The 24604-nt window shown below is 53.3% G+C and overlaps 9 protein-coding genes and 1 non-coding gene across 10 annotated transcripts; 5 read left to right on the top strand and 5 right to left on the bottom strand.

Annotated features, from left to right (window-relative positions):
* Positions 1-1236: 1236 nt before the first annotated feature.
* On the top strand, positions 1237-3187 carry BDP81DRAFT_456962 (uncharacterized protein; the record flags this gene model as incomplete). Its single annotated transcript, XM_060593231.1, has 2 exons — positions 1237-1455; positions 1553-3187. The coding sequence occupies 2 exons, from the start codon at positions 1237-1239 to the stop codon at positions 3185-3187; spliced, it is 1854 nt and encodes a 617-aa protein (XP_060452350.1).
* Positions 3188-3496: 309 nt separating this feature from the next.
* Positions 3497-5879, top strand: BDP81DRAFT_414576 (Fasciclin domain-containing protein). The gene has a single exon (XM_060589374.1). The coding sequence runs from the start codon at positions 3701-3703 to the stop codon at positions 5417-5419; it is 1719 nt and encodes a 572-aa protein (XP_060452349.1). The 5' UTR covers positions 3497-3700; the 3' UTR covers positions 5420-5879.
* Positions 5880-8301: 2422 nt separating this feature from the next.
* On the top strand, positions 8302-8908 carry BDP81DRAFT_467601 (uncharacterized protein). The gene is made up of 3 exons (XM_060594461.1): positions 8302-8461; positions 8536-8686; positions 8760-8908. The coding sequence occupies exons 1-3, from the start codon at positions 8418-8420 to the stop codon at positions 8871-8873; spliced, it is 309 nt and encodes a 102-aa protein (XP_060452348.1). The 5' UTR covers positions 8302-8417; the 3' UTR covers positions 8874-8908.
* A 391-nt stretch (positions 8909-9299) lies between these two features.
* On the bottom strand, positions 9300-11097 carry BDP81DRAFT_19444 (uncharacterized protein). Its single transcript, XM_060582460.1, has one exon. It carries the CDS (start codon positions 10691-10693, stop codon positions 9347-9349), a length of 1347 nt encoding a protein of 448 aa, XP_060452347.1. The 5' UTR covers positions 10694-11097; the 3' UTR covers positions 9300-9346.
* A 404-nt stretch (positions 11098-11501) lies between these two features.
* Positions 11502-11846, bottom strand: BDP81DRAFT_389101 (uncharacterized protein; the record flags this gene model as incomplete). The annotated part of the gene is made up of 1 exon (XM_060587218.1): positions 11502-11846. One exon carries the CDS (start codon positions 11844-11846, stop codon positions 11502-11504), a length of 345 nt encoding a protein of 114 aa, XP_060452346.1.
* Positions 11847-12155: 309 nt separating this feature from the next.
* Positions 12156-13385, bottom strand: BDP81DRAFT_19442 (uncharacterized protein). The gene is made up of 2 exons (XM_060582458.1): positions 12583-13385; positions 12156-12520 (listed from the first exon to the last, which is right to left on the bottom strand). The coding sequence occupies exons 1-2, from the start codon at positions 13182-13184 to the stop codon at positions 12391-12393; spliced, it is 732 nt and encodes a 243-aa protein (XP_060452345.1). The 5' UTR covers positions 13185-13385; the 3' UTR covers positions 12156-12390.
* A 1242-nt stretch (positions 13386-14627) lies between these two features.
* BDP81DRAFT_t16 lies at positions 14628-14726 on the top strand. The gene has a single exon. It is a non-coding gene; the product is annotated as a tRNA-Leu (tRNA).
* A 1560-nt stretch (positions 14727-16286) lies between these two features.
* Positions 16287-19344, top strand: BDP81DRAFT_338609 (uncharacterized protein; the record flags this gene model as incomplete). The annotated part of the gene is made up of 2 exons (XM_060585993.1): positions 16287-16347; positions 16569-19344. The coding sequence occupies 2 exons, from the start codon at positions 16287-16289 to the stop codon at positions 19340-19342; spliced, it is 2835 nt and encodes a 944-aa protein (XP_060452344.1).
* A 1996-nt stretch (positions 19345-21340) lies between these two features.
* BDP81DRAFT_306955 (uncharacterized protein) lies at positions 21341-22666 on the bottom strand (the record flags this gene model as incomplete). Its single annotated transcript, XM_060583319.1, has 1 exon — positions 21341-22666. One exon carries the CDS (start codon positions 22664-22666, stop codon positions 21341-21343), a length of 1326 nt encoding a protein of 441 aa, XP_060452343.1.
* Positions 22667-22862: 196 nt separating this feature from the next.
* Positions 22863-23610, bottom strand: BDP81DRAFT_19412 (uncharacterized protein). Its single transcript, XM_060582454.1, has one exon. It carries the CDS (start codon positions 23362-23364, stop codon positions 22972-22974), a length of 393 nt encoding a protein of 130 aa, XP_060452342.1. The 5' UTR covers positions 23365-23610; the 3' UTR covers positions 22863-22971.
* Positions 23611-24604: the final 994 nt, after the last annotated feature.

Raw genomic sequence — 24604 nt, 5'->3', positions numbered from 1 at the left:
GAACTTAGGAAGCTGGACACGAGCGCATCGAGCCACAGCAAAGGACACACGAAGACGAATGCGAACGCATACAGCGGAGAGAGTCCTTGTCACTTTTTAAACGCCTCACTTCAAGGCGATCAGTTTCAAGAAAGGGGAAGGGTGTAGTCAATGCACCCCAAGAACGAACGACGTGAAGTTGTTTGAGCCAAATCTGGTTACAATGCGAACACATTGGGCTACGGATCCGATAATATCGAATTCTGGATCATCTGTGGAGGGAGTCAATACGGTTGGGATCTCGAATTGGGTTGGGGTGGCTCTTGGAGAAGCCATCAGGACGAGAACTACGAGTGTCAGGGCGGAGCGGTCGCACATATGCGTCTGGATTTTCACACCACCCGACAAGTGATACCTTTCTCGTGAATAATCATATTTCTTTGGGAGGAAACGAGCCTCCTTTTCTGCCTCTTTTGCTACAAATATTCCAGGGCCGGCAGAGGCACTTTACACAAAGGGAAGGCATAGAGCAGGCATTCAACAGTCCGTCGGCAGATTGTTATGAATTAGCTTTACTGAAAATAGAGAACATTGAACCTCGCGTGACCCTTGCTGGCAATGTGCAGTGCATTCAATAGTGATAGTGACAATGACAGCATAACATGTGCATGGTATCTTTGGAACAAGGGATCAGCTTATTGACACGAAAAAGCACAAAATGCATGACTAGTCCCCCTAGCAAGGTTTTGGTCTGGCGAAGTCCGGATGGGATGTGTTGAGTAAGATAAGGTAAGGAGTGAACATGGCTGCATGAGTGACAATCATGCAAGACACAGGGGTGATGTCATTGAGGTGGCTGATAAGGCCCTGTCCATTGTGCCTGTTGGCCCTGAAATCACCGAGACCTGATCGAGATTTCCAGCGGAGTATTTACCTACATCAGATCCCCCCTGGCCTGGAACCCGGAATTTTGTCCGCACAATTGTCGACAGCTGCTGTCATGTGACTTGACGATACCTTTCTCACCAGCATCATTCAAGCCCTGGGGGTATAGACGCCGAAGTCGACGAAAAGAGCAAATGTTGGAATGACATGGAAATGACACCTTTCGATTTGGTCATCTGTCTCGTTCTATGACGTCTAGGGCAACGGTGAGCCTCAGGCGCGCGTGTACCGACGAGGAAGAAGGAAGGAAGGAGGGAAGGCATACGATACACTATGGCAGGCGCCGGCAGCCACGACGGCGGTGATGAGATGATGATCTTCCCCGCGTCGCAGGCGAGTTCGCATTTCCCTCTCGAGCCGGTTTCCGCGGCCGTCCTCTGCAGTCGGGAGACGAAGCGGAGAGGCGCGGCGATGGCGAGGGGCAAAGTGCAGGTTGGGAGCCGGGACGTCGATGAGGAGGTTCTCGGCGGCGGGTTCGAGAGGGGGAGTGTTGTTGGGCTTAGTTCTGAGAGTGAGCAGATGGGAATTTTGGTGAGGTCTTGTCGCTTGTCTCTGTCATCCTTGGCTTATCTTTATATGTCGCGGGGAGTTATGAGCAGAGCGAAATCGGCTGACTTTTGGTGTTCAGATTTCGATGCAGGCGCTGGCGAAGACACTCTGCGGAGACGAGTCTGGGGGTGACCGAGGGAAGGGAGCGAGGGTGATGATTGTTACGACGCAGCCTCCTGCGGCTATTCTCCCGCCGCTGAGGGATGCTATTCGGACGGAACTCGTGGTGCGCAGCACCGCTGAGGCGGATGCGGATTTGGTGACGAGGTTGAGGCGGTGCCTGGAGAGGGTCTCTGTTTCTAGAGTTTTCGATCTCGAGGGTTTGTGGCAGGTTCTCGGCGACTTGGACATTCCGCCTGAGAGTCCTGAGCCGCGGGTCTCTTCCTCCCCGCCGGGGTTCCGGGCACCGTCTGGGGAGAAGCGGTTGGAGAAGGATGACGATGATGCGGCGGGCGAGACGAAGGATGGAGGGGTCGTGGAAAGCATGGGTAGTGTGGAAGTTTCTGCTGAGGATGCGGCGATTTCGTCGAGTGGACACACTGCGCCAGAGCTACAGGAACCACGGCAGCCAGTGAGGATTGTGTTGCCGGAACTCAAGCCGCTGCCTCAGCCGACCAAGTCTACGAGGACAGAGATCGCCGACAGCGACGATGAGGACGACGCCATCTCGCTGCCATCTTCTTCGTCGTCTTCGCTGTCGCCGCCGCCTTCGACGATTCGGTCCCCGACACCGTTCACGGCTGCAGATTCTCCCGAACGAGCAGATGAGGAGGAAGTCACTGAAGGCGCAGAGGAGAACGACCTAAACAACAACCTGGAAGAAACACCAGACCAAGTCACAAAAGAGTCTCACGAGGAGAAGACTGAGAGCAGACCACCAGGAGACGAGATCCCCGACGCGATTCCAGCCGTGGCAGCACCCGAGAGCAGATCCCCAGAAAACGATTCAAAAGACTCAGCCTTGCCGGACATCATCCTCATCACCCACTTCCACAGCCTCATGACGGCCCTCTTCACCCGCCGCGACCGTCAGTCCGCGCACGATTCGCTGCAACACTTATCCTCCCACCTGCGATATATATCCAGGACTTTAGAGACTAGCCCGTTGATCATGCTCCTCAACAGTACGAGCTCTTCAAAGGAGTCGACGATGTCCAAGACCTCCGTGAATGCGCAAGGCGGTCCACCGCCGCCACCACCGAATGGAGGAGAAACCGGCACGAGCAGCAGTAGTAAGGCGGTCGACCCAACCCTCCGATCAATCTTCAACCCGCCTGCGCTGAACATCACAGGCTACGGCTACGGTGGAAACCAAGCGGCATCGAGGCGGAATAAACCTACATTTGGGCTTGTCTTTTCGCAGCTTCTTGATTTGCACCTGCTTTGTACCAAGATACCTAGGGATAAGGAGGATGCTGAAAGGCTGTATACTGCTGCGCCTGGTGGTATCGGGGGTGGAGGGGAGGATGATGGCGTGGGGGTGAGGTTTGTTTGGGCTTTGGAGGTTCTTCTTGATGAGATTGGGGTTTGGGAACACGAGACGGGAGCGGGAGCGGGGGCGGAAGGGAAGAAGAGGGGCGCGAGGAAGAGCAGAGAGCAGAGATGGGGTGTTGTTGATGTTAGGGGTGGACGGGTTGTTGATGCGTTTGAGACGGTGGAGAAGAAGGTTGGGGAGATTCGAGTCGTTGGCGGGTTTGGAGGCCCGAGAGTGTGAGTCGAGCCACGCAACTCGACGGAATCAACATGGTCAAGTCGAGCATCTCTGAGATGAAGACAGAGAGGACGAGAATCAAAACAGTCGTGGGGTTCGTTCCGACCCCGGACCAACACAGGGAACCTAGGAATCCATCATGCCTTTTGGACCCGGTATTCTCATCGACTCAGGTGACGGCAACCTTGTTGTCCTATGCAACACCGCCAAGACAATGTTTGTGACATGTTTAACCAGTTACAGTCTATGATAAATCTGGAAATAAACATGTACCGGGAGGAAGTGGAACAACATGCAGAGCCGCGACGGTGCGGTGTAAGTCAAACGATATATGCGGACCCGGATGGCCCGTCGCGATGCTGCTGCCCGCCCGCCCGGGGGTGGACGGGAACCTCTATGTCTCCATCCAAAGAAGTCTACATCAGCGGAGCCCGGGCCGCCCACTTCATCAGGGTCGCGATGTCTCAGACCCATTCTTTGCTGAAGAATTGACACAATTCTTATTATATAGGAGCTATGATCGGGAGCGAGTACTTCCCCACGGGGCGTCGAATACAAATATGTTTCAACCCGTCTACCTCTCTCCGTCGAAGTCTCTCTGAGAAGCTAATACGTCACGTTCACTCGTCATCATCGAATTCTTCGCCGTCGTCTGTTGCAGCTTTGAAATCGGATACCGAAGATTGCGAGGACATGAAGGCGAGTTGTGTTTTACCTTTGGCGGCTGCGGCTGCTTCGGCCTTAAGTCTTCCAGGGAGTGTGACACCCGGGCAATCGACCTTACAAGTTCAGGGTGTGGGCTCGAAGACTTCAAATCGGGACGGGTTACAGGTATCGAGTGACGAACGGTCGTCACTCGACGATGTAGTAAACGCTGTCGGCGGCATGTTTTACCAAGCTGCTGGGGCTGTAGCTTGGGCTGGTAGACGTGTGATGGGACATTCAACCGGCGCCCACGATGCTGAGACTGGCCTTATAGCACCGATCATACAACAAACAACGAATAGCGATCCGGCATCAAATCAGCACGATGGCCATCGTAGTGCGGCAGACGAAGAGAAGAATCTCCTGACAATCATCAAGGAGAGCAGCATACAGACCGAATACTTCACGACACTCCTCGACTCATACGATAAAGTCCACGATATGCTTCTCAGCAACGGAACGCAGGAACAACAGCAACTCACGGTCTTCGTCCCCACGGACTCCGCCTTTCAGAAGTTGGAGGGCGTTTTGGAACGTAGTCGAGCGGAGCTGCTGGGCGAGATTCTCGAGTACCACGTTCTTCCGGGGCGGTATACCGCCAAGGACCTCCGTGGGCTGCGGACGGCGGAGACGGTTCTCAAAGTCGGTGACGGCCGTCGGCGGCAGCAGCAAAGGGCGAGGATCGCGGATGGGTCGTCGGGGTTTGAAGTCAACTTTTACGCCCGGGTGCTCGCTTCTGAATCTAGGGAGAGCGGGAGTGGTGTTGTGCACTTTGTTGATGAGGTTTTGATCCCGCCGCCCCGGTGGGATGTGCTTGTTGGTTCGTTGGCGGAGGAGACGCTGGGGACTTTTGTGAAGGCGATGAAGAGGAGCGGCGTGGGCGAGGAGCTTTTGCGGCGCCAGCGTGGCTCAGGGCTTGCGGTATTCGCGCCATCGAACGCAGCATGGGCGAAGTTGGGCGAAGAAGTGATGGATTTCCTGTTCTCTTCCCCAGACGGGGCGAGATTTTTGGAGGCGCTTATGAGGTATCATTTTGTTGCGGAGGTGCTTTATACAGACTTTTTCCAGGACGATACGAAGGAGATGGAAGAGGAGATGAAGATGGACACCGACGGGGGTGACGAGCTCGGGGAAGACGCCGACGGAGCGGGGCAGATGCGACGGGAGGTCCAGACTCTGCTCGACGGGGCGAGAGTCGCACTCTCGGTCGAGACGACGGTATTTCGCAGCGCGAATACGAGTATTCGCACGGGACGTACGGGCGGCGGTGGGTGGCCGGTTGAAGTCAAAGTGAGTGTTAATGGGGCGGCGGTATCAGCGAGAGATGTGCCGGTCAGGGATGGCGTTGTGCATATCCTGGATGAGGTTCTTTTGCCTCCAGCGCCGCCGCCGTTATTGTCGTCGTCTTCGTCTGAGGAAACTGTTATTGAGAGAAGTAGTGGTGAGAAGATCAGTGTAGAGGAACTCAAGAGGCGGCTGGTCCGCTTCCTTGAGGTGGGAGAGGAGGGTGGTCGGAGCGAAGAGTTGTAGGATGCCTTGAACGTCGGCGTAGTTTGTCAATGGTATCTCTTTATTTGTTCTGTAATCAGATGACTTTAGAGCTGGGATTTGAGTGTTCCATTCTTTGGAAATTGGTAGGGTTGCTCTCGGCCAGGCTCAACAGCCCACGATGTCAAACGCTCGGCACCGGCGCTGGTTCTCTGTTGAAAATCAAGCACCTGATGAACGTTTTACTCCCGGAGAAAAAAAGTCGCCTTGGTAATTTTAAAAAACAGTGGTGACGCCCTAGTGTAGATTATAGTCATGAACCTTAAGATGATGATCCCTCGCCACTCGAAGCACGGCCTTCTCGCTACTACTGCGTAAGTTCATTTCCAATGCTATACATTGGGCCCTGCGCCGTATAGCCGTGCTGGAGACTGGGGCTTTGAGTCATGTTCTATTGCTAGACAGTCTGCCATAGGCTCGACTCCATCTCTCTCTCCAGTCACAACGGTTATCATGTGTTCATGTGTCAAAGCATTAGATTAAGGCCCAGGCTTTTGTTTGCTCCACGCGTGGTCATTTCCCGAGTCGGGTTGCGAGTGTTATGATTCCCGACTCGGGGAAATCATCAACACCGGCCCTGCCAGGCCCTACCACTTGTGAGCGTATTTCTCAAAAACAAACTAAGATATATTGTATGGGCAGGTCTGCTTATAAGAAGGCGAGAGGGGAAGTCGACAATTAGCCCTTTAAGCAGCCCCCCTCCTCGCAGCACGCAGGATCCTCAGACCTTCAACACTAGAGAGACAAGTCGCCAACATGAAGCTCGCACCCGTCCTATCTATTCTCGTAGCCGGCCTCTCCTTCGCCAGCGCACAGGTCTGCCCCGACAAGAACCTGATGGAGTGCTACGAGTACTGCGATAAATACAACAAGCCCAATACGGCGTTTGTAGCGTGTACTCATGCACGTTGCACTTACTGCTGGCCATAGATAAGAGATTGAGGCTCTAGGATGCAGAAGCCGTAAGTCGAGTTGGAGAGCCTGCATAGTCTTGATTTATACTGACTCAGCGGCAGTGTCTCGATTGGTCAGGACACAGGTACTCAGCACAGAACATACCCAGGATAGGTGGATGGCCGAGTAATGACGATGAGCATCATGATGATATGTAGTACGGAGCGGAATGGAGTCGCTATTCTTCATAGAATAACAATCACAGGGCCTTACATGCCCTGAATTACTTTGAGATCTCTTCCACATGCTGTTTAATTAGGAGCGAGTCTCCACTGGAAAGCGCTCAGAGCGTAGAACTGCATATCAGCCCTTACGTGAATTCAGTCCGTCGAGAGGGGGGGTTATGGTTGTTTGCCCTTTTGATGGGATGACTCCGGAGTTCCGGCCTCTCGGCCCCACAGCGGAAGAGGCCGCCCGGCAAAAGGCCCTCCGCATAGTCTCCGCATCGCCCACCTTGCTTACCCCGCAGCTGCCGCATCCTCCGTGACCGCGGCTTACCAGTGCAACTTGGATCTCTTCGCCGGTCCGTTTTCGAGAGGGTCTAGTCGATTGCTGCTACCGCGCAGGTGCAATAATACCGCGTGTTGAAGATACCCAGACTCCAGCCTGCCGGTTGTTGAGCCTGTTGCCGGGATTGCAACAGCGATGATTCCATACTGCAGTGGCCTCAAGATATCCACAGTTGCAAGCAAGCATAGAACTGAAGCGCCAGTACAGCTCAATTGAGTGTGGTCGCGAATGTCACTGCGACTCTTTTTCCTGACAGAAATAACCAAAGAGGAGGCACAGCCTTCGCAATAGGACTCTCCAAAGGACCTCACCGCTCCAGAGAATGAGGGACTTGGATGATGGTGATGAGAAATCATTTAGCTCGAATGCTGCTGGACTACGCCTTATATGTCCGCCTACGCCCCAGAAAGAATCAGCTCGGGGTCTTGACGGACAGCGACGCGGAGCCGCCATATTGCTCACAGACTGAAGCTCGGTAGTGTAAATTGTGGTACAAAGTTTGAGAACCATAACAGCTTACACGTAAGATAGATTGAGCGTAGTCTTGGCAGTTCGCTGCGCCTTACAGTCTTTACTCCTCAGTTTGCGCCCCCGGTCTAGGGCTCTAGGCTACCGAATTGTTCTTTACATGCTAGACTTAGTCATGTATCCGGCATTGTTGGGCAGCTGAAGCACAAGATGAACGTTCGGATCACCCGTTGGCGAGCGTACTGGCTTGTAACGTCGTAGAGCTCGAGAGCAAAACCCGCTACGGAGCAATCCGGCTCCGAGAGATTTCTCCATTAGAGTACTCCGTACGGCCAAGGGACGGGCTATCCGTACCCACACAAGAAAGGAGAGTAATAGGATTTAGACTCGAGCATTTCAATATGGAGTAGTCCGCTGTACGGACCCAAGCTTCCAAAATTTGGGAAGCCTGAATCGTGCGTTATCTCGATTAGGTTATCCGTGTTCTGCTGCACTCTCTGATGCCTCCCGCACCGGATAGAGATTGGGATTCCGATTATCTTTTGCTCGGACGCTCTCCACATGTATCCAATCTCGTCCGACTCAGGAACAGGCCCCACGAGATGAACTACCGCAAGATCAAACGACTCCTTTTTTCTCTCAGTTTCTCCACGTTAGAGGGTCTAAGCCTCTAAGCCTGGTAGGGCTAGAGCCAGGCCGCGATGGCTGGGTGAAGTTGTGGGAACTGCCGTTGATGAATGAGGCGAGTTGCGCGAGTCTAGGAGCCCGGTAGGAATATGGAATTAGACATAGAGTTTGACTTCAAACTGGCTTAATTTAAGTAGATCATCATAGGGAAACTAGTGTATTCTAGAGATCCATCAGCCGGGAATTTGTCGTTCCCCTTGTGAAGTTGAAGTTGAGAAGGAATGCTATCTGTTTAAAAGGGTATTCGAGTCTCGTCTGGGGAGTTGAAGAGAACTCGAAGTCATCCTCGCCTTACCTGCTCATTCCACAGCCCAAACACTCGTTTTCACGGCATACCTTAGCCATCCACTCTCTTTTCAAGATGCACTTCACCAAGGTTGTTCTGGCAGTTGTCCTGCCCTACATGTAAGCACCTCCATGTCGACCTCTCTCAACCTCCAAATCCCCCGAGCATCTACTAATCATAACGCAAACAATAGGGCCGCCGCCAACACCCACGTCGGCTGCAAGTGCAACACAGGCGACGGCACATGCCTCGAGGCCGCCTGCAACGGATACTCGGGCGCCGGTGTCTTCTTCAACAAGCCCAAGGGCCACGAGGATACCGTCTTTTCCCAAGTCAAGGATGGCGTGAGTTTTTTTTCCCCTTCTGAGATCAACAGGTCGTTGTCTTTTACGGTCACTAACTGCGGAGAAAATCTAGAAATGCTACGCCGTGTACAACAACGGCAACGAGTTCTTGACTTTCGAGGGACTCGGTGGCAAGGAGTGGAGGGCCAAGTGCGAGGAGCACTGCAAGGGTGGCTCTACTTGCTAAGTCGTGACAGAGTTACGGAGTTTCTCTTTTTCGCGTTGAGATATTAGTTGCCATATACCAAAGTGATGATTTGATCAATGACTGCCTCTGCGTTCTTGTGATGTTGGCTCACATGCCGTCGTAGGTCTGGTGTTTTTAAGTTTACATTGCTGGAGGTTGGTTGGCACGGGCTGAGTTTGAAAGTTAAATTGGCGATCCAGATATTAAGGACAAAACTGAATCACGAAAACGAAAACGGAAAAGGTACGATACCTTATTATAGAAAAGTTGGTCGACGTTCAAGGATTAACATGCCGAAGGTCATTCGCCAGAGGACCACAACTAACTTGACCCGGTGATCCCCTGCATCACGCTTGCAACTCCTACTATAGCTGGCAGCATGTCGAGACAGTTCATCAGTGGGCGGAGCGTCAAGAATCAATGATCAATAGCTTTAAGTGTTTCAACTACCTAGGAACATCCGGCTTACATGTCTAACGCGCGATAACACCGCCCTCCACATCCCCCACTTTCTCTTCACCTTTCTTACCATTCAGTCGTTTTTTTCTACGCCAACTCGTGATCGGAAACCATCTTGCCGATCCAATAGCGTTCGGTTCATTCGGTAAGACGGTTCCATCGTCTTTACTTTCAGTCCTGACCTCTCCTTCACTGCTTCCGAGCCGCCCTTTCACTCCCAAAGCCCCTTTCTTTTCAGACTCGGGCTGCATCACTCCCGCGAACCGACGCGACTGTACGAAGATGTCCCATCCTCTGTGTATGAATTCTGGCAGCTTCAGCAGGCCCGCATCGTCGGCAAGTTTCGCAGCGAACAGCGAGAATGCTGTGATAGTCAAGGCCACCACAGCAGTGACGATCATACTTCTAAGCGTTTCGAGCCTCGGTGCCTCGCTCATACTGAACACACCAGTTGCTAATCCCAAGGGCAGGAATACAACGGTCACATATGTGAAACGTTGTATATCTCCAGCATGTCGTTCATCTAGATCGCTCCGTAAGATCTCTAGTGTTTTAGTGAGTAAAGCCTCAAACTTCGAAACTTTAAGGTGAGTTCGCAGAAGTTTTTGAATGGCATGTTCATTCGAGGCAAGTAACTTCTTGATAGTGGCCCGATATCGACTCTCGTCGTGGAAGGTCCATCGAGGTTTCTCGGCGTCTCGATCCTTTTCTCGGTTTCCCCATTGCACGATTTGTGCAATATTCTCTTTTAGATCTCCCTCTACTGCCTGGAGAATTTGCTGAACTTGTTTGATCAGCTTCCTCGTGACGAAGTAGCTGTCCGTTGTGATGTCGAGAGCGTCGCAGTCTGGTTCCTCGGTCTCCTCCTCAGGGATTCCCTTGTTCTGCGTGCTCTCCTCCTTTCTGCGCATACACAACCACACCTCGTTAAGAATATTATTTGCGCCTTCATGCATGCGCCTAATGATCTTTTCGAATAACAAGAGCTCCAGAACTCTTCGTTGTTGCCAAGAAATTTGGCTAAACTTAATGGCGTTCTTCAAATCTTCAAGGTATCGTATCCACATGATATATTCGATGCCGCCCTCCTTTGGGTTCTCCTCAATGATCGTCCTGTTCAATATTTCGTAGGCCTCGGAGTAAATTCTCTTAGAATCCTCGTCACTTTTGTTCCATAACTGACTTGCAGCCTCTCTATACCTCCTCGCAGTTGGCTTGTCTGCTTCCAATAGGCGACATGTCCAGTATCGATCCGAAAAGTCACCCTCAAATTGGAAGCTCATGACAACTCTGGTAAGTTCACTCTCTTGAGATCCTCTGCTCCCATCAGCAGGCATGGTGAGAGCTTTTACCTGGCGCATCCTCGACTGCGCTCGATCTTCACCTTCGCTATGCCTATCAAGATCGTAAAAGAACAAGTGGAACTCGGTTGTCCAAGAATTCAATGCTGCTGCTGTCTCTTCTCCGAAACACTTCTCCGAAGTATTTTTGGTAGGATTAGTGCCTGCTGAAAAAGCTGTCGATGCTTTCCGTGTCTGTGGCTGTAAAAGTTTCGAGGCAGATTTTGTTTCCCAACGGCCTTGAGGAGAAGAAATGCCAAAATCTCTTTTTGGCTTTCTCTGGCGTTCTTCCACCCCTCATTAAGTGCCTTATGTAAGGTGCTGATACACTCTTAGGTTCCAGCGAGGCCCTATGTCCTGATTCCCCCGTCTTCGTGTGTCTTGAGACGTCGACCACAAATCCAAGAAAGTTGCGCCTCGGAATGTGTCTCAGACTGCTACTTCTGGCTAAAGTACTCATATTGCCTCTTGTCCTCCTATCGCCTTCCGTTTGTTTTGGCTTGACGAAAAATGTAGGTTCTCCATAGAGCCACTCATCTTGGAGCTCCACAATGTTGCCTACCTCAACCGTGTTGCCGAATGAAAAGTACTTCTTCATTGAATAGACATTTGAACTCTGATGCCCCTTTGAGTATGTTTGTCTAGGAGCTTCCTTGAGGAGCGCGTAAATTTGGTCAGAGGAGTCGGATATCGAACTGAGATGGTTGGCTATTATTCGTAACAACCCAGAGCCTCCATCTGTGGCTGACTCCTTGAGAGCGCTCGTTTGACTGCTTTGTTTGTGACAGTATTTCCACAGGGTGTATGGAATCTCAAAGATCGCCCCCCATTAGGCGTCTCGTTGGGAAAGGTAGTCGTACTCGACGGTTTCCAGTCTGTCGTCTATCTTTCCAGGAAATATGCCGGAGGCCGCAGAGTTCCTGATCAAGGTGGAGATGGCATGCTCAAAAGTGTCGTCTGTAGATCGCATATTTATACGTCTTTCATGTTGTGCCATTATAATGGATAGAGTGTATCTCCGTTGGTCGTTCCAATCTGTGCCATTGTTATCCTCGTGAGACTTCTGGGAATCGACAGTGTTGATCCATGGGTCGATCTGATACTGCCAATCTTCGTTCTTCCGGCTTTGACTCTCTAAATCAGAGTTGCGCTTGTCCAAGAAGCCCAACTCCATTGAGAGAAACAGCGGGGAGTCCTTAGACCGGAATAGAAATCTAGTTTGACTGATATTCCGAGTTACCGCAATCATTCGCTTTTTTGATATCGGATTTTCCGTGGTGAATCTCTTTAGCACATTTTGCTGGAGTCTTTGATGAGTAAATCGTCCCCTTCGAAACTTGAGAATCAATTTTGATGTCCATCCGTTCTGCAGCTCCCAGAGCTTGCCAGATCAACGCGTGATCGGTGAGATAAAATGTCTGCATTTGTGCGTCGTAGTCGCGGGGGAATGCGTAGAGCCCGAGCTTGTTGCTCCCGTGAAGGTTTTTGATCCATGCGTTGACAACCTGTGGGATAACCCCGCGATTCTGCACTGGACCCCCAAATACGTCGTAGAAGTCTCCAATCTTGATAATCTGGAAGGGAATGTTGGCAAGGAAGTTGTCGGTATCCTCAACTTTGTCGCCGTTTACCCAATAACCCGCACAAAAGAGCCCCTCCTCTCTGTTGGCTCGTTCCAAAAGCCATTTTACATGTCCTCTGCATACCCTTTCGATGCGTTATGCCATCTTGTGAATGTAAGGTAGTCTCGTTGCGCGGGAAGGCTTCTCATCGTGTTCGAGGGTTGATACTTCGCGTATCCGGCGTTGGAAATGATCCCACGCCAGTAATAGAAGCTCAAACGCGTAGCTAAGATGTCGTCATAAGCCAAATAGTCTACATGTAGGTATTCTTAGAATTCATAGACTTACAAGCTAGCTACCGTACCAACGCGATGACCATCGATGTCACCGCATGTGAGAGCAATGGCAGGCGGTTCTCCATCCCCGACTGGGATACTGCACACAGACAGTATGTGTTCTAAGTTTCTTCTCAAACAGAAGTCTAGCTCGGGATATTCAGTGATGAATTGCGACTCATAAGTGCTGTAGAGGATTTCGGAAATATCTTTTGGCGAAACTTGAGGAGGCACGATGGATTCGCCGCACAGGAGGGTGTAAGCTATCTTGATAGAAAGCATCTGACGGTTCTTCGGGATCGATAACGCGGTGTCACTTAATTTAAGCTCGAAAACGTGATCCCCGATGTTCGAGTCATCTTTGTCGCTGCTGGATTTGCTTTTTCCAGCAAAAGAAAGAAAGTGCTCCTGCTGTTCGAGTGCCATGATGCAGAGCGACGCTTTCTTGCCTCCACAATCATGTGTTCGGACAATACAACCATCCACAAGGTCTGGCGCCGTGTTACAAACATCCACAAGATACGGCGCCGTGTAGCCCTCACTTAAATAGTCCCAATTGTTGAAGGCCTCGTCCCGATTGGCGTAGTCTAGATTTCGTATCATGACATCGCCCATGATAGAAACAACTGGCAGGACCACGTGTCTAGTTTCTCCACATCGCAGTCTCGGTAGTCGAAATGATACGTCTGGAAAACAGTGCCGTTGGCAGCCACATATTGCAGCTTGATCTTTGCCCCAGTCTCATCGTTGAACTTGAAAGTTGGCCATCATTCTTGAACACATTCCACCCCCGCGTGAGGAAGCACCTTCCAGGTATCATCCGAATCAATGTTAGGGCCAATGTCTCCTTCAAGGAGAGGACCAATGGCCCACTCAAGAATTTGGCCAAAACGAGCTTGTGCAAAATAAGGTGGAGCCCTACCTGGCCCGTCCACGCAGAAACCAAATTTCTCGTCCGGAAAGTGTCGACTTATTTGCAACAACCGCCCGGATGTACCGACAGTCGCAGTGACACCTTCATCGCCGAAAGAATGGTATGTGTTGCGTTTCTTGCCTTCCTCGGCAGCCCGGGAGAAGGAGCCTTCTGGAAGTCGAGGCTGTCTGTGCCTTTGCCATGATCGTAGTGGTTTGTCTTTCATTCGAGTTTGGAAGAGAGCTAGAGAGATAATCCACGGCGTACCCAGATGAGAACTGGCTAGGACTGTGGAGGAACATGCGGATAGATTGCTGGCTAAATATGTCTTACCGGGGCGTCAACGTTTTACTGTCCTAATTTGGTTCATCAGAACCCCCCCAGCTTGAATTTCCGATGAGCTATTGGCTCTGCTTGCGTGCATATGCAGCTCGTCTCACTCCGTTGAGAGCGGATTTGTATGTAATACCACTTTGGCTCGTCAGAACCAGCGCCCGCATGTTTCGACAAGGCTATCCTGCAGCCGGCAGAATACGTGGCCTTATCTCACTGGAACCATAACATGCATGAGGCAGCGCCAAGTACGAGCACCTAGATGAATTGGGATGTTTCGTGCATGAAAGAGTCTTCCCACAGTCTAAACTATCGGGCAGGCAGCAAATCATGGAGTCGCTAGGTAAGTTAAGGACTGATCGTCGAACCCTACCAAGGCCATGCCGTCGCCCGCGGGCTGAGTTCGGAAGCTGAGATGTTTCGTGCTATCTAATCTGTCACGAGTTATGGTATACAGAAATGGGCATATGAAGTGTGGTAAAAGTGGCTTGTATTGACCCAAACAGAATCGAGTAAGGAAAAGTGCTATAGAGTGCTGATGCTATTCCTATTTCGTGACATAAACCTTAGTTCGTCTAATGAGATGACAGTAATATCGTTAATCGACAAGTAAGTTTTAATCTAGAAGTGCTCAAGAAGCCAGGCGATAAGAACGCCTATGAATCGCGTCGATTCGATGCTAGTGGTTGGTATGAGAGCCCGCGATGTTTCTAACAGATTGGCGTTGACGCCGTTGACTATTGCATGACATTGTTGATTCGTTCTGACGGCGAGGTCGTCACAATACCCCTGTTCAGCGAGTAGGTCCCTACGGAAGGGTGGCCGAGTTGGTTATGGCGCCAGGTTAAGGTCAGCTTAACATCTGTTTCCTGGTGGGGCAACCCGCGCGAGTTCGAGTCTCGTCCCTTTCATTTTTCGTTTTTGTCCGAAGATATCAATCAGTATGTCATCAACCTTTTGCTGTCCACTGCCATCCATCATTACCAGATAATTGGGAACTTCCGGGATCGTGGTGAGAAGCGAGTAAACTTGAACCAGCAAGTGGGTAATTTGTTCCTCTTGAGTTGCGCCAAGGTTCAAGCGAAGAACATCAAGAATGGGGGGTGCAGGTTTCGAAAATGGAAGCTAGACTCGGATCCTAGAGTGCGGCTGCTTGGTGAGCAAGACAGTTTGCTAGTAGACCGCTAGACCTATCGTCTTGAGTTTGACAGGCGTCCGGCGGTGAAGATTGGGTCTCGGGCGCCTCATGCAGCTAACACTTGGGACACCCGCCTCATCGTCTCTCACCGAGTCCGGGGACATGGCATGTCAAGGCTATTTCTATGATCACTGGAATACTCCGTACGGAGGGAGTACTTGAAGATCTTTAAAGTCTGGCTCGAGACAATCAGCATGTTTCACAGTTAGGTGAGAATCGACGAGGGCAATGGCAGCATCAAGGACGAAAGAGAAGATTGAGAGATGTTTAGGTAAGCAAACGGCCGGGCTCCCCTGCAGCCCAGCCACTCGAAATGAGCCCCTGTCATGAGGTGGCGTTGCCTCGTCGGCGGGAGAGGTGGCAGCGGATGTGGAAACCTGCTGCTGCCGGGTGGAGTCACCGTCCGTAGTGTTCTTACTCTCTCATTGCCAGACACAGGTGCGAGCCCAAGAAGAGCAGTCCTGACTTTTGGGTGGTGTTGCATGGTGTTTAGGCACATCGTACTCTTCCTAGGTAAGTTGGGAGATGTATGCAGGACAGCTGTACTGCAGGATACGTACCGGTCTGTCATCTGAAAACTGTGTGCTTGTTGGCCTTGTTGGTTGTACAAAAGCAACATGGGACGAACTGCAACCACGCGATAAACTTTCAGTCTTTTCCCAGTGATTATCTGAGTGATGTCTTTTTTCTTCCTCCCACCTCTTCTCTCTATATAAAACAAAGACATCGTTTCTTGTTCCTGGCGACCTTGAAGGTAAGCTATTCTGTTCCTATTCTGGCACTGGTTCCTGCATCCGGGGCGCTACGGGGCCTAGTACCCGCCAGGGACCCCCGGGACTCCCAGGGTTTTCGGTGGCTGGGAGGGCAACGCCGCTCCCTCCCAACCTCCGACCTGCAACACCATCGTAACCAACGAAGGGTGCAATCACCAGTCACAACTCCTGATGATGCATGCTTTTTTTTGCTTCCCAACCACGTATTTTCAACAAACAGCAAAAACCTCACCACCACCCACACCACACACCCAACCACAATGCACAGCCTTCCCTCTCTTCTCTCCTTCTCTCTTGTTGCCCCCCCCTCCCTGACCCTTATTGCAGTACGGATATGCGTATGCAACCAGTCTATTGCAGATATCTCCGCCCTCACTCTCGCTGGTAATTGGTTCCTTTCAAAGTGGAGGCTCATCACGCGGCATCAGCTGCAGAGAGATTCTCACGACATCCTCGACGACAACGACGACCCATGAAATAGGAGGAAAGGCAAAGGCGCAATGTATCCTGATAACGCCCATCCCGACAATGCCTACGTGCAACATCAACGTATGTCTGTCTGTCTACACCCTATATCGCAACTTGATCTTCTTTCCCACTCCTTCACCCACACATACACACACACACTGTCTCTCTCACACACATTTCCTCTTTTCCTCTCTGCTTCATCATCGTCAGCTTCATCTGCAACTCCTTCACACCCTCATCCTTCCCACCCCCTCCAACTCACGACAACCCTGTCCACCCGCCTCTTTTACTTCATACTAACAATCTCATCGTAGGCGGCCAATATCCTCCTCAATATTGGTCTGCTGAGACGCCATCACAACACTCGTCCACACCAAACACCCTCCGCCCTCACCACGCAAGACAACATTATGCGCACGGCGTAGAGCGAGAAGAAGAAGACTCCAGCCCCCGGGATCCCCTCTCTCCGCCGCCGTCTTTCGTGCCCCACGCTCCCTCACCACCCTCCCAGCAGCAACTTCACCCGAAGCAGAACAACTTCCCCGCCCCCGTCGTCATCGGCAGCATGTTCTCCTCCCAGAACCAGGACCCCTACACCTCTCAGCCGGCGGTCCACTTCAACGAGGCCCAGCTCGCCGTCGACGAGGTCACCAACCGCGCCCGTGGCAAAGGTTTCCGCGACGAGCTCACCATCGCCGCCAACGGCTCCGTCACACCCGGCGTCGACGATACCCCTTACCTCCGCTATGCCTTGGAGGCCCTGACGAGAGAGCACGGCCACAGCGGCGGCTTCTCCCCCCCGTCCAGCGTCCCCTCCCCGGCCGAGAACACCGGCTACTACCGCGCTGCCGGATACCTCCCGGACGACCTTCAGAGCCCTCTCATCGGCGGCGACCCTGACTCCGGCTTCTCCCCCATGGTCCCCGTCCCTACGCACACCCGGGACTCGGTACGCCGCCAGTCTCGGCCGCATTCTAACGCCGGCGGCGCCGAGAGACCTTCCATGTCCCTCGGCACACGCATCATCTCCATGTCGCCGCCGCACTCGGCAGACTCGAGATATCAACACAACCAAGCCCAAACCCCGGCCGGCGCAAACCCAACCGAGACCACGCCAAAATGGCTCCCCGTCAGCGAGAGGGAGAGCGTCTTCCCAGGCATGACAAAGATCGACACCATCGACGAGGACCGCGCGATCTACCCCCGCCTCAACTTCGTCCCCGCGATCCTGCGTCTCCCCTCCCTCATCGCCCTCACGACGCTCTGCCTCGTCATGATCGCCTGCCTCATGGTCGCCGCCATCTACTCACCAATCCAACCCGGCCTCCTAACCTACGGCGAGACCATCTACAGCGGCAAATACTTCCTCTTCCGCATCCTGCCCCAGCTCTTCGCCTCCTTCATCTTCGTCTACGCCCAGTGCGTCGCAGCAGCAACCCTCCGCATCCTCCCCTTCGCCGCCCTCTCCGAAGACGAGCCCCTCCGCCGCCGCAACGCCCTCTTCCAAAACCTCTACGCAAAGACCCTTCTCCTCCCGCAGCTCGCCGGGCCCGTCCACGTCAAAATCGCCCTCGCCATCCTCTGGCTCTCGGCTCTCGCGATCCCCCTCGCCAGCGCCTCCTTCACCGTCATCCTCGTCGACGTATGGTACTGGACCGCCGTCCAGGGCGTCGTCTGGACCCTCGTGGCCCTGTACATCCTCATCCTCGCTGCCGTCCTCACCCTCCTCCTCTTCTGGCGCAACCGCGTCACAGGCCTCATGTGGGACCCGCGCTCCATCGCAGACCTCTCCGTCATGATCGCCCGAAGCAACACCCGCGACGCCTACCGCGGCGCAGAAGTCGCCCCGACACGCAAGAAGCTCCGCTCCCTCCTCCGCAACCGCATCGTCGACCGCCTAGGCTACTGGATGACGGACAACAACCAAGAAACCCCCTGGTACGGCCTCGGTACAGAACACTCCCAGGGCCACACCCCGTCCGACCTCCACTACGACATCAAGAACGAATCCTCCTCCTCCTCCTCCTCCTCCTCCTCCTCCGCAGACGACCGCGACAACGACAACGACCGCCGCTCCGTCACATCAACCCTCCTAGCAGGCCGCTCCGCAAACCGCACCGCAAACCGCTCCAGCCTCGTAGAAACCTACACACTCCCCTGGTCCCTCCGCACCCCCCAAGTCCTCTTCTACGTCGTCGCCTCCACAATCCTCCTCACAGCCCTCTTCGTCATCTCCTTCCTCCACCGCACCTCCCTCACCGCCGGCTTCCGCCCAGGCGTCCCCGCAGCACCCTCCTCCGCCCGCGCAGGCGCCTTCTCCGCCGCGAACTTCCTCTACAGCTTCGTCCCCAGCCTCCTCGGCCTCGTCCTCCTCCTCGCCTTCCAGTCCCTCGAGCAGCAATTCCGCATCCTCCAGCCCTGGGCCGACCTCCTCACCACCACAGACGGCGCGCCGGCCTCCCGCTCCGTGCTCGCGGACTACGCCGCCTGTCTGCCGCTGCAATCTACCTCGCACGCCCTCCGCAACGGACACTACCGCGTCGCCGCGCTCTCCGCGCTCTCCCTCCTCCTCGTCTTCCTCCCGGCCCTCGCAGGCGGGCTCTTCATGGCTCTGACGGCCACCCGCGCCCAAGAAAGCGGCGTCCGCATGTTCCCCAACGTCCCCGTCTTCGCCGTCATTCTCGCTTTGTTGGTCCTCTACCTCGCCGCCCTCGTCTCCCTCCTCTTCGGCCGGAACCAATACCGCCTCCCGCACGCCGTCACCTGCCCCGCCGAAATCTTCTCCTTCCTCGCCAACGAGGACTGCGCGGCGGACCCGGCGTTCCAGGCTGCGCCCCGCTCGGCGGAGAAGCTGCGCGTCTATCTTGGGGCCGGGCCCGGTAGCGCTGCTAGGGGTGCTTCGGCGGCGGCGGCGGGGATGAGTCAGAGTGTTTGGGTGTTGGGGTATGCCCCGGCCGAGTCGACTCGCGATGGGGGGAGGAGGCTTGGGGTGAGGAGGTTGAAGAGGTTTACGGGGGATGGTGGTGAGAAGGGGCCTTTTGGGAGGGGAGGCCTTCTTCGAGGGGGGGATATGATGGGGATGGTTTGATGGCCGAGTTGGAGTCCTCTCGAACCATCTCAGATCCGATATTTCCGCTGCCTTTTTCCGAGGCGTCTTGTCTTTTTCCCGCGCCATTGAGGGATAAAAAGTCTGGTTTTCTGATTTTCAACCTCGATTTCTAATGTTTGCTGTTTCTGGTATCTCTTTTTACTCATCGGCTTTTACTGGCATTTTCACGGGTCACGGTTCCGGCATTGGCAAGGCGTTCTACAGGTTGGGCATATCCACGAATTTTTCCAAGATGAATGAAAAAAAGAGAGCCAGAAAGAAGAAGGGGGGAGGAGTGGGTTTTACGATATGAGTGTACGGAACGATTTACATGGTAGTCACGATAGAATGTCTTCACGCATCAAATGCATTAATGTCATCTCCACCTATTCATCATCATCATCATCATCCCATCATCGTCTTGATCCCATCAACATCAGTTTTCTAATCGCTCTACCACATGTCTTTCGATCCAGGCGCTACTTCAAACCCCTCCGGCAATTACTCGCCTTCGAACTCGGCAAGCGTCAAGACTAAGGCAACGTAGCGAGATCGAACGTCCCCACGAATCTGCACCTCCAGACAGACTGCCTTACAGCATACCTCGCCATCTCGCTTTAGGAGAGAAGGGTAAAAATCTTTCCAACGATTCTGAACCCTACAGCGACTGGAATTCTAGCTTTCCAAATACACGCCCATCATACTTCTCCGCCAAGACCCTCCATCTTCCTTCGTCAGACCTTCGTTGTAATGCTCGCGGAGCCTCGCCTTTCTCGCCATTCTCGCCTACGGATACAATCCCGCCGAACCGAAGCGAGCTTGCTCCCACCCCTCTCGGCTCCCTCCGGCTTACACGAGAGCGAAAAAGCCAACGAGCCAACGAGAACGTTGTCCCAACGCCCGTAAGCGTTTGTCTTCTCCTCCCTCTACATATCACACCGTCGCGCATTGCTCCAGCAACTCAAGAGTCTAAATCTCTTTTTTCACGTGGGTAAAAAAGCTTCGCAACAAGTCGAGAATCGAGACTCGGGGTGGGAAAAGGAAAGGGGGGGGGGGGAATGGAACTGATCGGAGTGAGAGTCTGGCCCCCCCGCCGTGCCTGTGTTACCCCAGTCGCCTGAAATTCAGCTCTCGAACCGATCCCGTCTCGACCAGGAGAGGGGAGCGACAAGTGAGAGTTTCTATCGTCATGTTACGTCATCAAATGCTTCGTGTGTGGCGAGTGAGTTCTCCTCGGCCGTGTAGCAGAGGCGAATGGATTGCAGTTTCTTTTGAAAAGACACTCGGAGGAAGCATTTGCTTTCCCACTCTTAGTTAGTCTACCTTGTGGCAATTATCCTATCCTATTGTTATTGTTAATTTGTTGTACTCTTCCTAGATTGGCCAAGTCGTCAGACAGGACTTGTGGACTGACGACACCCTCCGCTCTTGACGAGCAAAACAGGAGACGGAGTCATCTCCGAGCTCAAAGGCTGTTTCTTCATATTGCGTTCCCTTGCGAGGAGACTAACAAGTCTAGCCCGCTCTCACCAGATTTTTTTTGGTCGTTCGTCGTTGATCCGTCTGACTCGTTGATCCAAATTCCGCCTCCCTTCCCCTAACCCATCCCTTTGGAAACCTTCTTTTCCCCGGGGTCCACACGGATTCTCATCCCTTGCAGGGACCTCCCCGCGCAAACCACCTCCAGATGGTCAGCGTAACATTGTGTTTATCCTCCTCTTGCCGACTAGATCCTACTCTTGTTCCAATTGTTCCTAGACCGTATTCTTGTTCATGAGATAATGATAAGCATGGCAGTAGTAATGAGAACATTTCAGGCGTTAACGTAGAGCAAGAAACATAACAAATGAGGATGGAAGCAAGTAAAACAACGAAACAAAAGAAAGATGAACGAGGAAAATGCAATCGCTGCGCTGAAATGCAAATACGCCGGCTGATCCGACGCCTTCCGTCGTAACTAGGCCATATGCTCGAAATGTGCAAATGTCTAGATGGTCTTCATGCGTTTGGAGATCTTCCATGCGTGCGTCCAAACATGCGTCCAAAGACGGCACCAGACCTCTTGTGTCGTTCAAACATCATCTGGTTCTCCCGAATCCTCTCGGCCTCAGTCTCAACGCGGATCTTGCGGAGCTGTGCATCGGCATAGGCCGCCCCCTTGGCACTCCGACGAGCCTCGCTGGCGGTTCGCTTATGCAGCGTCTTGACAAAGCGAGAGATGGTGTGCTCGGGCTCTTCGTCATCAGATTCTGAGTCCGAATCAAAGTCGAAGAAAGATTTAGGCGTGTCCAGACCCGACGATGTGCTTATTGTCGGTGTCTGCGGCGGCAATGGGGCAGAACGAGGATGGGTGAGGTCGGCAGTACATGGGTAATAGTTGCCATGTGAGGTATGAGGTCTCGTGTAATCAGAAGGCAGGGGAGAGTACAGAGGCGATGAGAGAGGAGAAAACAGAGATGCCGTGGCGGGAGAGTAAAGAGGAGCGGCGGTGGCCGTGGCCGTGGACATGGGCATGGAATGGAGGTGGATGGGTGGTGGACGATGTCCCTTGCGAAGATTGCCCATACTTGGTCGAGTTGAGAGGGCAGAAAAGTGTGGTGGGGGTGGTGGAGGATAGTTCGGAGCTTGAGGCCGAGTGCGAGGGAAGAGGCTGTAAGAAGAGCGGACGGCACGAATGGTCCGTCGAAGTTCCGGAGGGCTCCGAGGCTCAGGGTCCTCGGGGTCCTGAGCAGGATAAGGGACCGGTGACTGTGGCATACTTGCGGGTGGTTGGGGTTGTGTCCCAGGGTCCTCGATGGTGGAAGGGGTTGGAGATGGTGAGTGCTGGACCTGGATGTTATACTCAACAGGTCGGGGCGGTAGGGGGTAAGCTTCGTAGTTGATGCAGCCCGTTTTCTTCGCCCTTCGGATATGTGGTGACGGGATCAAGGCGGGATACTGGGTCTTGGCTTTTTCTGGAGTCTGCTGAGTCTTTCCCTCATCAATAGGCCAGAAGGTGTCCCAAAGCTGAGATGCGGAAGCGTGGTACTGATAATCGTCGTCGAGTGAAACTTCGGAATCAGTCCGATCATCAATGAGACTGGGTGCTGAGCTATTGGAGCCTTGCGAGCCCATGGAAGTACGATCTCGTTTGGTAGGTGTTTCCGGGCAAGCCAGGTCGTGGTGGTCGAAGTCTTGAGTAAGGTCTTCGGACGAGTACGTCTGCCCGGCTCTTCTATACGGATTGCGAGTGGGAGTGCCGTCGGGTCGAGGGTATGAGAAGTTGGCGTATCCGTAATACTTGGAAACGAGCTTAAGATGAGCAAGTTTTGTTTGCCGCTCCATACTTGATGGCCGAGATGATGGTCGAGGAGCTACCGTGATGTCAAGCTCCTGTGCGTAACCGATCATGTCCTCTTGAGCGCCAGACATCGCTGCGGTCAGCGTCTGCAACACCGGCTTCGATCAATGCTGGATGTGAAACTCTGGGGATAATAACGCCACGATGGATATACTGGCCGAAGCGCTCATGGTCGAGGGAGAGGCAACGATATATGCATGGGCCGTCTTGAGCTGAGCGGAGCCTGTCTCCCTGCCCCAGACAAGTTGTAAGAATGCCTCCTCTGTCACGGCTGGCCCGGCGGCACGAGTCATATGCCTTCCACCCAACGGTGGACAACAACAGGAGCACAAATATGCAGCACCTTGTCTTGGCCTCTCCATACTCGAGGTCTCGTCGTGGGTTCTGGTCCACCCGGGTGGCTGATTATGACAACCAGACCATCCTCTGCAATTCTCAGACATTCCTCGCCTAGGGGCCATCCCTCGTGTGATATGCATGTTCGGTGACAGATGTGCCTGGAGCCAATCAGAGTCCCGGCAAGACACCGAATGTGGCCCGGTGTGTTGTGGGCGAGTCGGTGGGCATCGGATGCTGCATGGCCTCGACGGCTCTCGCAGGAATGGTAGATTGCCCGCTGGCGACTTCCGTCTCGAACGGAATGCACAGTGGACAGAAAGGGTTTGACTTTGGGTCTCTGCATTACTCGAGTTTGCTCAACGTAGCAGCAAACGCGCTCTGGAGTAATCGCGTTGGTGTGTCGTTTACAACAAGCGAGGAGTCTGCCGGCTTGGCCTTCGTGGACCGAGAGATCTTCAAAATTTACTCTTTCCGACGACGTGCTTCAATATGCCAAAAGGGAAAGCAAGATTTCCTGCAGCGTCAATAAATCTGCGCAGGGGACGAAGAAGCAAGAAAAAGGCGCACCGTCATGCGGGAAAGCCGATCGGAAGAGCCTCAACAACGTCCCTGCATCCACAGACTTCTTCCTCAGCGTCCGTCGTCTGTCTAGAAAACGGGGTCGACGGGGAAGACTAGTCCTGCACTTCTGCAGCTGGCAATCGCTTGACTAGCAGCCGAGAGGGACCTAGTGAAAAAGCAAGGCGGGAAAAGAGATCGTATGGGAACCAACCCTCTGGAATGTGTCGACCTCCTCGTTGTCTCGCTTCCACGGTGACAACGAACTACTCTCCGAGCCAATGGCGCCACAATGAGCCTGGAGGTCCTTCTCGGCCTGCGTTTGCTGCAGCAAACTTGCGAGGGCCGGCCTGGAATACCCACCTTCTCTTTCGATGCAACAGACACTGTCAGAAAAGGGTAAGTAGTCCAGCCAGAATCTCACGAGAACTTGACGTAATCCAGGCTTGAAGGCTACGATTTCGTAGGATGGTCTCGTAGGGAAGTATTTCTGAAGAGAAACGAGACACATCACCCCGTGTGCTATAGTGGTTCGTTTGGTTGGTTGACAAGCTGGTGAGCTCGCCAGTCCTCGTCTGGAAGAGACTCAGAATTACAAGCGAATCTCAATGTTGCTCATTCAGAGCTTCATGTGCGATATCGATCTGCCTCTTGGTGGCGATAACTTCTGCTACGATAGCGCAGCCATCTTTTTCAGCCTTTTCTTTGGCGAAGCGCCTCTGCTGCGGGGCTTACAAGACGTTGATGGCCACAGCCGTGGATGAGGGAAACCGCGTTCCACTGATCCTATTTGTTTGGTGACAATCTTAACATGCGGGCCATTTGTTTTGATACTGCCGTTTGCGACGGGCCGCAGGCATGCGGCGTTCCGGAGCAACAGCAGCCACCGTGTGACAAACCTTGCATGGCTCGATCGATCGGATGGCGGGACTGCGCTCCAACGACAACTCGAGCTGAAGGTGCCTGTCGCCAAAAATGGTCAGAATGGTGGCAAACGGGAAAAAGCCTTGACCGCAGCGGGAGTT

This window comes from Colletotrichum phormii (assembly GCF_030913505.1).
Source record: "Colletotrichum phormii strain CBS 102054 chromosome Unknown BDP81scaffold_1, whole genome shotgun sequence".
Lineage (NCBI taxonomy): Eukaryota > Fungi > Ascomycota > Sordariomycetes > Glomerellales > Glomerellaceae > Colletotrichum > Colletotrichum phormii.
Note: the sequence above shows the minus strand (reverse complement) of the source record. Positions and strands in the feature narration are given on the sequence as shown.

Coding starts and splice junctions, on each gene's coding strand:
- BDP81DRAFT_414576 (XM_060589374.1), top strand. CDS start 3,701: ATGATCGGGAGCGAGTACTTCCCCACGGGGCGTCGAATACAAATATGT.
- BDP81DRAFT_467601 (XM_060594461.1), top strand. CDS start 8,418: ATGCACTTCACCAAGGTTGTTCTGGCAGTTGTCCTGCCCTACAT. Junction 8,462..8,535: donor GCAGTTGTCCTGCCCTACAT/GTAAGCACCTCC, acceptor CGCAAACAATAG/GGCCGCCGCCAACACCCACG. Junction 8,687..8,759: donor TTTCCCAAGTCAAGGATGGC/GTGAGTTTTTTT, acceptor GAGAAAATCTAG/AAATGCTACGCCGTGTACAA.
- BDP81DRAFT_19444 (XM_060582460.1), bottom strand. CDS start 10,693: ATGCGCCAGGTAAAAGCTCTCACCATGCCTGCTGATGGGAGCAGAGGA.
- BDP81DRAFT_19442 (XM_060582458.1), bottom strand. CDS start 13,184: ATGGGCGATGTCATGATACGAAATCTAGACTACGCCAATCGGGACGAG. Junction 12,521..12,582: donor GTTGGTACGGTAGCTAGCTT/GTAAGTCTATGA, acceptor ACGACATCTTAG/CTACGCGTTTGAGCTTCTAT.
- BDP81DRAFT_19412 (XM_060582454.1), bottom strand. CDS start 23,364: ATGCAGAGACCCAAAGTCAAACCCTTTCTGTCCACTGTGCATTCCGTT.